This window comes from Triturus cristatus, chromosome 3_2 (genome assembly GCF_964204655.1).
Source record: "Triturus cristatus chromosome 3_2, aTriCri1.1, whole genome shotgun sequence".
Classification (NCBI taxonomy): Eukaryota; Metazoa; Chordata; class Amphibia; order Caudata; family Salamandridae; genus Triturus; species Triturus cristatus.
In genome coordinates this window covers 1,140,254,451-1,140,269,084 of record NC_140584.1, presented here as the reverse complement: position 1 = coordinate 1,140,269,084, position 14,634 = coordinate 1,140,254,451, and the positions used below count along the sequence as shown (strand labels likewise).

The 14,634-nt window shown below is 43.1% G+C and overlaps 1 protein-coding gene across 2 annotated transcripts in view; it reads right to left on the bottom strand.

The window, feature by feature from the left end:
* The window catches only part of XRCC5 (X-ray repair cross complementing 5), a 519,003-nt gene that overhangs the window by 129,764 nt on the left and 374,605 nt on the right, over positions 1-14,634 (bottom strand). For both annotated transcript variants that reach the window (XM_085649958.1, XM_085649959.1), the window contains exon 16: positions 11,841-11,910. In XM_085649958.1, coding sequence (XP_085506084.1) covers positions 11,841-11,910 — 70 coding nt within the window. The remainder of the gene's footprint in view (positions 1-11,840; positions 11,911-14,634) is intronic.

Here is a 14,634-nt window from a genome sequence, read left to right as displayed (position 1 = left end):
GAATGGGCTAACCAGAGAACTCTTTAAATGTGTAGGGTGGCACAACCGATGCTTGATACGTTTCAAACCGTGCTACATGATGGGTGTTTACCCGAAGACCTACAGTTAGCCACCATAGTAGTTATCCCTAAAAAGGACAAGCCTGCAGACCTATGTGGCTCGTATCAGCCCATATCCCTCCTCAATTTTGAAACCAAGGTTTTAGCGAAGGTGTGGGCAAACAGACTTAAACCTATAATCTCCACCTTAATACATCCAGATCAGTCTGGATTTATATCCCACAGAAGCACCCGCCTTAATTTCAAGCGACTATATGGAGCCATTCATGCCATGGCGGCGCACCCACGTATACCTGCTGCTCTCATGTCACTAGATGCCCGAATGGCATTTTAGAGCATCAAGTGGCCATACCTCCACACAGTGTTGCTTAGGCTGTACTTTGGACAACACTTCTGCTCCTGGATCCGCCTTCTTTACCAGTGCCTGAAAGGCCACGTACAGGTAAATGGGTCAACTTCGAGGATGTTCACACTTTACCGGGTCACGCCACAGGGATTATTCGCATAGGCGCTGAAACCACTAGCGGCATGGGTCCGAAAGGATCCCCTAATCTGGGGCATAGACATCGGAGGGGGATGGGAAGAGCATATATCGCTGTGCACAGACGATGTACTGCTCTACGCGCACAAACTCAATCAAACGTTCCACAGACTAATAAATATACTTCGACTATTCGGCACCTAAACCGGTTATCAGATAAATTGGGACAAATCTCTTATTTTTACTCTCTCGGACGAGCTTCCCCTGGTACAACACGATAAATTCAAATATTTAGGCATATGGATCACAAGGACAGCTGAGGAATTCCTAAGTCTCGATATATATTCCCAGTGGGTGAGGCTGCGCGGGGACATAAAGCAGTGTCGGAGCTTGCCTATCTCCCCCGTGGGCAGAGACACACTCTTTAAGATGATGGCCCTACCGCGCTTGCTCTACACCCTGCAGAACACACCATATAGGATCTCAGACACCTTTTTCAGGGCCATCGAGGGGGGACAACATGGGCTCCTGTGGGAGAGCGGCAGGCCTCGGATAGCATAGCACAAATTACAGCGCAGGGTGTATGAGGGTGGACTAGCGATCTCAGACATCCGGAGCTACTACCTAGCATACCATCTGGTTACCATCAATGGCTGGGTCTTTGCGCCACAGACAGAACCAGCGTATAGGGTTGATCGATATGCAATGGGGAGTGGAGGGCATCTAGCGGCCCTATACTGCAGGCAGCGGGGGAGGCCGCTGCCAGCACACACAGAAAAGGTAGTACGAACATGGCAAATAACTACTAAGTTGGTAGGGTGGGACTCGATATTGACTCAACACACACCACTATGGGAGAGCAATGGAGCAATGCATTAGGTGATATGGGGCGCCTACAGGGATTCGCAGATGGAGCCTGATTGGCTTAGCTACCATCGGGGACGTATGGCGGGGTGAGAGAATGCTCCCCTTTACGGAACTCTAGACTCAATATCAAATGGTCGGCACAGAACAATTCCATTACTTACAACTGAGGCATGCCCTACACCATTACATACCAGAAGGAGAAACCCTACCCAAATACTCCCCTCTAGAGGACCGACTACTAAATGACCCTATGATAGACAAAGAGACATCGCTAATCTATCCGAAGATAATGAATAATCTACCAGACCCCCTGACTCAACTGAGAGCAACTTGGAAATCCAACTTGGAGCTGCTGGAGGACGACGACTTGTAGGAAGCAATGCAGAGCCCTAGGGAGGTCGCCATTAGATTGATCCAACTGAGAGTCCTGCACAGATCATACACCCCCTGGACGCTTCATCACAAACTGGGCTGGTCAGACTCAGACCACTGCATCAAGGGGTGCAGAAGGACAGGCACCTTCTTTCATATTATCTGGGAGTGCCCCGAAATACAACACTACTAGGTCCGGGTGACTGGAGTGATGGCGGAAAGGCTGGGCACACATACCTTTAGACGCTCGGTGGTACTTACTGGGTGTCACAGGAGAGACCAGGTGACCCTCACACACGAAAACCTGGCTCGCATTGGCTTCAGGGGTGGCAAAGAGCAACATAGCTAGAATGGGGTATGGCGGGAAGGGTGCAATAGTCCCGCAAAATACAGCTGTAAAACAGACGATCCCTCTCTGTTATATGTAATATTGTATCCTTGCTCCGGGTACTGCCGAAAGCGCCAACTGTGATCACTGATTATTATGATGGGATGTTTGTTTAAATAAAAAGTTTTTTGTTTTTTTTTTAAGTATTTCTTGCAATGTAGCGTGGCTCAAACAATTCATACAACATAAAGGTCGCTCTAGAATTCTTAAAATCTGGAGACATAATCTGTATTGAAGAAATGTGGAGGACATACTTGTTACGATAGATGGATAATAGAGAGTGTATTCTCCAGCAGAAAAAACACAACACATACGGCAGAACATCGGAAGGGCTGGCAATCTATGTAGCCACATTCATTGTGTCAAGGTAGCCATACTGTTGTTTTCGCCAGTCTACCTGGCGCTAGCTGATTGACTGCATTCGCTTCTTACAAAGGTTTTATAGTTTTAACTAATTGACTGTCACTTACTTTGATGCAGGGCGAAGCGCGCAGCAGACGCGCGCAGCGGGCGCGCCAAAGGCAAGCCCGTCTGCGGCTCAGGGCTCAGGAACTCCGGGCTAGACACCCCAAATCTTGTTACATACTCAAGAGAAAACTTGTTAGCCATCAGGACCCATTCTAACAGCTGCTGTGTCCACCCTATGCCCTTGGACGCCCCCAAGGACAAATGTCCACATTGTGGATACAACCTTGCCCTTATACCCAACACCCCATCCCCCGCAAGTAAGCAACTAAACATGGCCCTGCTGAATTGCAGATCCTTGCCAAAGCATGCCACAGAAATCTCCATACTATTACACGAGTCTGACTTAGATATCATATTCCTTACAGAGACCTGGCTCTCACTTAACTCGGACCCCGACGTGATTCAAGCACTCCCCTCGGGTTACAGGATCCAACGCCTAGATAGAATAGGCAGCAGAGGTGGAGGAATTGCCATTATCTATAGAGACCAGTTCGTCTGTCGTCTTTTAGATAGTCCCCTGCTGGACTGCGAAAATGTTCGATTCTCTATACAACTGACCCCTTCAGTCACTTTCTCTGGGATCCTCATATACCGTCCCCCAGGAACCCCTGGAAATTTCTGCAGCTCGCTACTTGAAACCACACTAAATCTAGCCAGTACCTCATCCAACTTTACCGTGCTTGGAGACTTCAATCTACATATTGACGAGCTCTCTAATAAAGTGTCAACTGACCTTATGCACGACCTCGCAGCTTATCAGCTTCATTTGAAAAACCATCTTGCCACACACTCAAAGGGCCACCTCCTTGACCCCATTTTCTCCAATATCAAAGAGCTGGAGGGACTAGATCCCATCCCCCTTCCTTGGTCAGATCACTTTCTGATCCCTTTCATATGGCACCCTCCCGACATACACACTCCCCTGATGTCTTCTCGAATCTGGGCGCGACACTGGCCCAGACTCAATATCAAGAATTGGACCCATGAACTGGAACGGACTACTCCCAGTCCCGACCCTAATCCTGTAACTGCAAACAAAAAGATTCATTCATGGATTGAAAACTCGCTTAATACAGTACTTCACCGTAAAAACAGTCTACAAAAAAGTGGTCCTAATAAATGTCCCTGGTTCACCACTAGCCTCCGCAATCAAAAACAACAATATAAAAGATTAGAACGAGCCTGGAGGAAAGACTACTCAAGCAAGAAAAAAGCTGCTTATAGAACGTCGATTGCTTCCTATAAAGCAGAAATCAGAGCAACACAGGCTGCCTACTTCGAAGATACACAGGCTGCCTACTTCGAAGATAAAATTCAAGCCTCCTCCAACTCTTCCAAAGAAATCTTTCGCATTGTAAAAAAACTCACACATATCCCAGATCCCCCTCAGACGATCGACCCCACTGGTCGTCACTGTGAGAACCTGGCAGGTTTCTTCTCCACAAAAATCAAAAAAATCCTTAATCTTCTCCCACCCATCACGAAGAACCTTGTTTCGAACCTGGAAGCCTTGGAAAACAAGAGACACCTTGATTCTTTTCTACCTCTCTCTGAGGAACATCTTAGCCACATCATAGAGACAATAAAAAGTGGCTCCCCTAACGACCCAGCTCCCTTCAAAATACTCAAACAGGCTTCACCTACCATTATTCCTCCCATTGCCAACCTAATCAACGTCTCTCTAGCCACAGGTACAGTCCCTCAGGACTGGAAAAAGGCCATGGTCAGGGCACTTCTAAAGAAACCCCACCTTGATCCCTCGGATTTGGGCAACTATCGACCCATCTCGCTGCTTCCAGGCATTAGTAAGGCCGCAGAAAAACACGTCAATCAAATACTCTCAGCCCACCTGGAAACTTCGAATATGCTCCACTCCTCACAAACAGGCTTTCGCCCTGGCCAGGGCACCGAGACGGCGCTTATTGCGGTGGTGGAGGAATCTCGAAAGATTCTGGATACGGGAGGCTCCGCAGCTATTATCCTCCTGGACCTGAGCGCCGCCTTCGACACGGTGAACCACTACACTCTTATTCACCGTCTCAGAAACGTGGGAGTGACGGGTACAGCTCTATCCTGGTTGGAATCATTTCTGGAAGACAGATCCTTCCAGGTATTTGACGGAAACACTCAGTCCCAACCTGTTCCCCTCCTATGCGGAGTACCGCAGGGCTCCTCTCTGAGCCCTACCCTTTTTAACGTATATATGTCCCCATTAGCTCAGATAGTATCCCCGTTTGGAATCCAGCTGGTCACCTACGCAGATGACACTCAGCTCATCGTAGCGCTGAACCAGGAAGAACAATCCTATGGCAATCTCTGTTCATGCCTCAAAGAAATTAATAACTGGATGAGCCTCTCCCATCTCAAGCTCAACGGCGGTAAAACAGAGATTATGCTGCTGGGTAATCAAGCTGGCTTCAATCCCAGCATATCCTGGCCACTATGCATGGGACCTGCGCCACTACCAAAACAAGAAATAAAAAGCTTGGGCATATGGCTAGATCATGAGCTTACCCTAAAAACTCAAGCTAGGAAAACGGCGGCCACCTGCTATGGTATACTCCGCACCTTACGGAAAATACTCCCCCTCTTACCCACCCCCTCAAGAAGGCTTGTGGTCCAGGCACTTGTTCTTTCCAGAAGTTAAATAAACAGGGGTAACCCTATAACTCAAGGAACCTGGGCCTCATCAACATAATATAAACAATGGTTCCAAAGGGAAACAAATAATTTCAATTGCAATAAATCAAACAGCAAAAATCAAAGAACAAAGATCAAAAAGCACAGCATTGAAAAATCAATCAAATAATCAATAATAAACAATGAATTACAATTCGAAAAACAACAATTTATTTTTTTGTATTGTCAGTTGGATATCAGCTTATTTGAATATAAACAAAAATGAAAAAGGCTGTATATACAATATTTTAGAAAAACGACGCAGTGACAAAGTGAATAAAGTGACTACGTGCAATAGTGAAAGTGTAGGTATTTACAGTATATGCACGTGATTATCAATAAAATCAAAGTATACACAAAAAACAAATTTTACAACAAACTTTTTGTTGTAAAAGTCCTCAACTTCGTTATGAATATAGGATAAACCTTGTCAGACACGTCCTATCTTTTTATGTTATACACAAGGAGTTCCAATTGGTAAGGGACTGTGGAAACGTCAACGTTTCAACCCTATATTGACCAGTCGTTGTAAATAGTCATATCGGGTCTTCTTCAGGACACAGAAGGTGTATAACAGCCTAAACAAAATAAATATATATAGATAAATATCTGTGCTGTGTTAAAGACTTTGAGACAGGGAGAACAAGAGGTGTTGTCCATATTGGACAAACCTAGATTTGTTCCCTACAACATCTCATTAAGAGAAAAATCGGCCCTTCAGTCCCTTAAGAACAACGAGCAGATAATTATAAAGCTGCTGATAAAGGGGGCTCAATTGTAATACAAAATCGGATAGATTACATCAACGAGATTCAAAGACAACTTAATGATCGTGACAGTTACCAACCTATCACAAAGAATCCAACATCCGAAATAAAGATTCTGATAGACTCCCTAGTGAAACATGGCCTTGAATTAAGTCTTACTTGTTTGGACGCTGAGGCCCTATCCCGGACCAATCCCGATGTTTGGCAATTGACGAGCCTACTCTAAGTCCTGAGGACTAATCCCGATGTTTGGCATTTGACGAGCCTACTCCAAATCCTGAATTTTTCAAATATTGCGGACTATTTACCGCTGGATGCCCTCTCGTGACTTAATGAAATGCCCTTAGTGATGGCTGCTTTTTAAACACAACCAGGATACTTATATCATTCCTATTGGCCTTCATTTCTCTGTTGTTACCTACAGACATTTGATGATCACCCTCTAAATGTGACGGACCATAATTAATTTGTTCCACAATTCCCTGCAATTAACATTGAAGTGGTTTATGACCATGGACACAGGTATTTAGAATATTGCAATAACCATAGTCCTGATGATGACCTCAACTTAAGGAGGTTGAAACGTCGTCGACCAGACAGCATTACTTACGGCTAACTACAGGGTCCTGTGAGACCTTCATGATTATATGTAAATTACCCATTGTATATAACTCTCCTTGACCTTGAATTTATTTAAATCATTTCGCCGTACCGTGTTGTCACTTCCACACTTCTGTCACTGCGCCGTTCACTTTTTCACTTCTTTGTCAGTGCATATGTGTTAGTTATGGTTATTTTGAATTGTATATACCATTTGTGTATCTAATTATTAAATCTGTTCCTTTTCTATCCTTGGATCTCTCTTATTTTTTCCCTTCCTTTGATTGAATTATGTATTGATTGGTCCTCTTATTCATTTTCCCTGTTGAGACATTGTTTTTTGTTACCCCATTACTTACCAATGGCATGCGTTGTAGTGACATGCGTTGTAATGGCATGCATTGTAGTGGCATGCATTGTAGTGGCATGCATTGTAGTGACAGGCGTTGTAATGGCAAGCGATGTAAAGGCAGTTGCGTTGTAATGACTGTGCTGTAAATGTAGTGCGTTGTAATAACTGCGTTATAATGGCGGTTTCCCCCTCTAAATAGATCTAGAAATCTTGGCAGAGGAAGAACATTGTTGCCTTATGATACTTGGCAAACTTGAACGAAAAAAATCTTTTCAGCCACCATTCTATGTCTGCTTTGTAGTGGTCCACCAAATATTACAGAAGAAGCTGGCTGAGCGGGACATTCAGCAAAATCTGCTCAACTTCATGGCACATACACCTGGATACAAATAGAACTGGGACAAGTAAAGAAGACCTAAAAAAAAATCACCACAAATAAAGGCATAAAGCAGGGAGTTGTGTTCTCACATCGCTGTTAATTTATATACTGCTGATGTAGGGACCACATGATTTTCTGATTTTAGATCATAATACAATAGAATTGCAGCACACTCTTGAGCTATATAAATACTACCTGATCAGTTAGTTAGGGGTATACACCAGTAAAACAAAAGTAATGACATTTGAGAAAAACATACCCGGCGAAGATCAATTACACCAATACTTACAACTACCTGGGAATATGACTGACACAACTAAAACACAATTTCACCTGAGATTAGCGTTAAATAAAGCTTGCAAGTTAATATTTGCACTAGGTCATCTATACACAAAGCTATATAGTCCATCTGTCGAAGCTACCATAAGGAAATGAAAGCAAAACTGGTAGCAACTATTTCATAGTTCTCCAGCTTTCCCATGGATAATGGCTGCATTATTAGACAGGATGCAATGCATCGCCCATAGATGAATATTCCACCTACCGCAGTACATCTGTCGAGCACGGATATGCCTGGAATTCAGATTTCAAAAACAAGATCTAGTTGGCAAATGTCAATTCGTCAGGGATTACCATCATATTGTACATGCGAAGGAAGGCTCATTAAAAATGGCACTGCAAGATACTTTTAATAGATCAGATAATGACTGGATAAGATACTTAAACAAAGCTTGTGTCGATTTAAAGATGAATCTAGATACCCTTAGAACAAGTAGCATCTCACACACAGCTTTGAAAGAAATAATGAAAAAACAGGTGATTGAAAGGTTTAGATTAAAGCATAAAGAATCGCAATGCACATGGCTATACTACCCTCTTACGAAGACCCCGTGCCCGCAGTACTATCAGAAAGAACCCTCAGTCAGGACTGTAGGAGAAATACATTGCTCTCCAGGTTTTTAACATTATCTATCGATTAGGACTGGGCAGAACTCGCAGAGTTTCACTCGGCGGAATTCCGTGGAGTTACAAAAAAACTCGGAGAGATTCCACAGAATTCTGTGAATGGGTGGAAATAGGCAAATCGCACTGCTTGCGATGTCATTTACCACCAAGAGCTCGTTCTGAGCTGAAAAATCAGCGTGAACGACACCAAGTGGCGCGCCAGAGGTCGCAGCTTCTTAAGTTTATTTCCTGCCGCTCGAGTAGATTCTCTACCCGAGTGGCAACGTTCTGACCACAAACGGTCACGCCCGCCCGCGTCAGAGAAACATTGCCAGGTGCCCTCATAGGGTCCATAAATCGCACTTGGCGACGCCAAATATCGTTCTTTAACTTACCGGTTGCGAGCTGCGCATGGAAAAAAAATCCACCACAAGGCAGTTGGCGTAATTTGTCTGGAACACCGTGTTACAAGCGTAACGCGGAGTGGCCAAAATTCCACCTGCAGAGCAGAATATATCACCCATCCCACTATCGGTGAACTAAGACGAAATGGGAGCAATAAGGTCAGAACTACCCCAAATTGCATATTTTGCACATAGAAAAAAGGAGTGATTCACACATTCACTATTATGCTGCCTGGAATTTGGGTCTGCTCACAGTGCCCTTTCAAAACCTGTGTTTATAGCATATGGAAAACTAATGGGCTGGAACGAACGGATAACCAGGGAAACGCCCTTATGGTACAGGGACTGTCTGCTGCCTGTGGCCCGACTCACAGGATCCAGGGAAAGTTGGACATGTATGGGAATCTGACCACATGAAATCCTCTTGATGATGGATTTAAATCTTCGGTCGCAAGAGTCAAGAAAGTGCAGACTTTTTTGCACGTCGGCTCTCTGGCGCCCCCAGGCCATCGGTTATTCACACTAACCTACAGCAGTGATTTCTTGACTCCTACATTAAAGTGTCTCAATTGATTTTAAGCAAATGTGCTGGCAAAGTAAAAAATAAAAAAGTACTGTTATTGTTATAAAGTGATCCTTGTGTCTGTATCTCACTTTTACATCTTTTATTGAGAGTCACCTTTTTTATCATAAAAACTATTGTAAACTGCAAAACCTCACAAGATGACAGAAATTCAAAGGTGCCTGTGAAGGTCAAGACAAGAAGCTCTTGCTGATGATAAAAATGTACATTTACCAAGTGGCGCCGCCATGAAATACCTGAACCCCATCATGCTGACATTTCTTTTATCCTGTTTTCACTCATTCATGGTACATGCCAAGAGCGAGAAAGCGCAGTTAGGCACCAAGTACTTAACTTTCCTATTCGAATCATGGTCCGCCTTTCTCAGGCTCAATGATTTTCTCATTAGAAGATGTAATTTCATTCAAATTAAAGTCATAAAAACACCCCTCCTGTTGTTCCCCCTCGTTCAACCCTTAGCCTTCAGTGCTGTTTCTTTGCTCACGTGTTAAATTGAAAGCGCCAATGCTGGCTCCATAAGATAAACATGTACACAAAGTACGCAGTGCTGCAATTGTAATCCGCAAGTCCAAGTTCCAGGTCATTGCACACCTCCTTCACACACAACTTTATCAAGCAGGCCCTCTCTCTACCATGATCCCTTTCATATACTGCCATCCGGGATACACTATAAATGTCATCTGAGACTTATGTGAGTGAATAAAGACAGATTGGTAGAAATATGCAACGAGGCTGGTTAAGACTTATTAGGAAATGAGATACCGGAGAGGGATTCATTAATCAACAGCTTAACTCAAACAAAAGAGAGAAAGAAGTGTGGTTGGGACCAGCCAGGAGAAGTATTAGAAAGCAATAGAATTGCCAAATAAAGCATTTTCAGTTTACATTCTTTACACCCTTCACTCCCAATTCATTTGAGTAGAGGGGGAAAGAAATATGCACGTGCTGTCAATAGCCAGGGACATGCAAGCACTGAATTTCTGCCTTCCTCAATATACCTTTTGACATGTCAGACCTCCACCCACAGAAACCAAAGTGCAAGATTTGGAGTGAAGAACCTTTTCAAGCTAGGTCACGTCCCCAATGCCGTTTGGGCTGGTAAAGCTTCTACCCGGACTGCGACAAAGCGCTATTTAAAGACACATGCAGCGCCCACCACAGCAAATCTTCATAGCTTCATTTCTGGTGCTGATCACCTCTTCTCAAAAACGAATCTGTATCATTTCTTATTATCTCTCATGTCTCCTTCCATTTAATACTACACACAGAAAATCAACTTAATCTTCTCCCTTTTATCTAAAAATTACAACTGTTATCTATTTTTCAAATGAAGCTTTATTTCTTTCAATAAAGAGAATTTTTGCATTAAATTAGTCCCCACCACTATTACTGCTAGTGTTGTAATCGGTTGTACAATCAGCATTACTGCTCCTACATATACTTGAACAGGGAGTGCTACTTTCACTTTACACAGTCCTATTATTAAAAGTGCCGGCATACTGCATCTTCTTCCATTAATATTAGTCCCATTGCTGCTTTTTACTACTAATAGTAATGCACAAAGTACTGCTACTCAAGCCAGTACTGCTCAGATAGCAGTATACATCTATAACTAATACTATACCTATCACTAGTAGTAGCAGTATGACAAGTAGTACTGGTACTACTAATACTAGTACTGGAACTGCAACTATTATTACCTCCACTGTTATTAATACTACTGATATCAGTACTATCGGAATTTCTACTAATAGCTTAAGTACATACTGCGACAACCAGTACTCAGCCTAATGCTAGTACTTCTAGAATGTGATGTACTTGCAGTTCAGAGGAACTTCGGATGCGACAACCTCACCTTATCTTACTAATACTATTAGCAGTAGCTCCACTACTGCTGGTTTCACTGCTACATTACTACTACAGCTTATGCTACTACAACTAAATCTACTTCCAAGTAAAACAGCTCAAGCTACATATACTGCTTTCTTTATGGCTCACTTTACCCAAAACCCTTTGGAAAATGGTCTGCAAACAAGCAACTTGTTGTGTATGTTATATTCTATGGGCCAGATGTATCGAAGGGTTTTACCCATTCTGTGTCTATGGGGACATGTGTTCATACATATGGCCGTAAGAAAATGCTGCAATGAGTTTGAACTTAATGAGTTGACTAAAACCAAAAGATAAACAACTTGCAAGGACCACCTCCATGCAAATGCCTGGCATATGTAAGCATATGCCTTCTGAGCTCCTCACGGCTGCCCCCCATGGTGTGTACTAACTAACAACTCCCTTCTTGGTACATTATTTAGAAAAGCGAAAGTGGGTTAATTTGAAACCTTTAACTGTTTTCATCTTTTAATATTGCCATATCACTGCAAGCCTTTGCATTTTTAAAGTAATGCACTTCGTAGAAGAGGTTTAATGCATCTCCTACGTCTGTTGGTAGGCACATTTTTTGTAACCTAAATCTTCACAAGAAAGGCCATGACTCACCTTCACTGAAGTTGACGTTCTTCTGCTTCACCAAGTAACGGAAGTTCTCATCTGGATTAACACTTCCCACCTACAAGACAACCGCACATTGATTAGGGTGAAATTACTCAGTTCTTCTTCACTGTAAGTGGATTATAAGACGAAATCTAAGGACAGGCACACTTTGAAGGACTTCATATAACACCAACACCCAATGCGACGCTCAGATATCCTGATGGAAAAGAGTCAGCAATCACCCTCACATCACCTTCCTACGCATCTTCAAGACACGTCACAGTCATCAGCAAACTCCAAGCTCTACTTTCTTCTACCCGTCTACTCTTGCTTCTCCCTTAACCCCTTCAGTGCCCGCCCCTTTCCCCGCCCAGTGCCGGCCGTTGCATTAGCGGGCGGGGTCTATGACGAGCCGGACTCGTCATGGGCACAGCGCCATCGCGGCCCATGACGAGTCCAGCTCGTCATGGGCACTGAAGGGGTTAAGGACCTGCTTGCCCTCACTCGACTTTAGTAACTCTTACAAAGCCAGGAGGTGCAGCTGGGCCAGACTAGGCGAATCCCAGCTCTTGGAAACTCTAACATTTCTTCCTTCCCTCTTAAAAGATCCTAACATTTCAACAATACTAGTGACCTTGATCTACTATTCATTGGGAGCATGTCAGCGCGTGCTGAAGATATTCTGTTATTATGCAGTGCTAGAGTTCACTCATTCTTATAGGTTATGCCACACACCTGTGACTTACAATTTCTGCTCAGTACTCTATTGATGAACCGTGGCAATGTGTGGACGTAAACCAGTTACGTCCAGAAAACACAGAGGCAGAGAAAGCATGTTAAATAAGTTCAAAACTTCAATTCTGTTGTCACAATATCACACTGTACTCAATAAACTGATACATTATAAAAGATTATACCACAATGCTAGTAAGCACTCATCTTCCTATAATCCATGCGTCAGAAGTTTTTTTAAAGTACACAATTAGGCTTTTGCCCTCACATCTTCTACTTATCCATTAATTTAAATACAATATTTCAATTTCACATACTTAAAAAATGGCTAACTATCCTCTGCAAGATTCTCTGTTGTGTCACTTGAGGATCTCTACTAAAGGATTTATTAATGGTCTCTAGAACCCTGTAGAGAACATAGTTATCCTTTGTCCCACCTCGAAGTAAATGTTAAAGCTCTTAGGTTGATCTTCAAATTACCTTCTTATTTAGAATTCTCCCCAAATTTGTTTTTTTGAGAATTTCTATACGTAAAATGAAAAACATCAATTTGGCGAAGTAAGTTATAATAGTCTTTTGGGATTTTTTTTTATACGAAGTACAAATTTATGGTCCGGTAATGACCCAACCTCAGTTTGAGAACATCCCTTTTGTCAACAGGTTGGGTCATTCATTCTATATGCCTCTCTAACCCTACTCTCAGTTCCATTTCAGTATATGTAAGTAAGCCATGTTTTACCATGGCTAGATTGTAGTATCCTTCCAAGTTAAACATCTTGTAACTTTTGAAGAAGGGCTCTTTTATGAACCTTTATTCCACCTGCTCTTTTAGTGCGCTGCACAACCAAAGGGTGTGGTCATGCCACTTGACCAGAAAATCTCTTAAATAAAAACATTAGGCTGGATACACGCACATAAACACATAGAGCAATGGTGACAGAACAACAGACCAAAAAGTGTCACTCGCATTAGATGGGCAGCCGCTGGTACCAGTGCTCCTTGGCTGATAAGTAATTGTCAAAAAGGGAACAGTTATAGCTTGTCCTCTGACTGTACAGTCCAATGGGATTGAGGGCTCTTATAGCACATAAATAATGGGACTGCACCTATCTGTGATCAACAGAGCACCAGAAATCACCTTTAGAAAAACCAGATCACTGCTTTCCATTCAACCCTAAGAGGGTGTACACGGATCGTCTACGCCCTTTCTGAAGGTCTGCACAATGCCTACCCAAAACACAGTGTTTAACATGAAAAAGATAAAATAGCGATACCAGTGTGTATATAGGATCGCCATCAGGAATGAAAGAACCGTAGCTAGGTCCGAAGGGGGAAATGTATCTTAAGGAGGAAAATAAATGGATTCCCTTCAGGAAAAAAAGCAGGGCCAAGGGAACTTGACAGAGAAATCTTGCTCCGAGGAACAGTGCACTAATTCAGGTCTCGTAGCAGAACTTCACTGAATGAGCAGTAAGAATCAGTGGCATAACACCAGGAGCGAAATCTTTACCAGCAGTAGTCTTTGGAAGCAAAGCACCTAGTTGCAAGGACTTAATATTCCAACCCTATACAAGAAAGTCTACCCATCTAGAAGTGCCATGCAAAGCTACGCTATTCCATTGAGATGCAAGATCTTTGCCACTTGTTGGTACATAAGGTAGTCAATCATCAATCGAAGGCGAATCGAGAAGTCTGATAACCAGGTGCTCTTTCCACAGTGCGATCACACTCATGCACACTTTGTGGAATCCAAGTTTCCTCAGGAGAATGGGAATCTGAGAAATGCATTAGAGACAGATTTTGCAGTACAAAGTAATAAACAATCCCCCAGTCCCTTGAGTAGAACGAAAAACAATGGCTCACATGTGCGGTAAAGAAGTCAATCATTGGTGATGGACTCGGCAATGGGAAGAAATACTCTCCTACACCTTTAATTTGTGATCCTGACAGGGTTAGGTGATTATACTCACTGTATAACCCGTGCTCACCCTTGGGTAGCTCGGCATTGAGCAGTCAGGCTTATCACAGAGGCAATGTGGAAAGCATTGGCATAGCACTCACACACAAT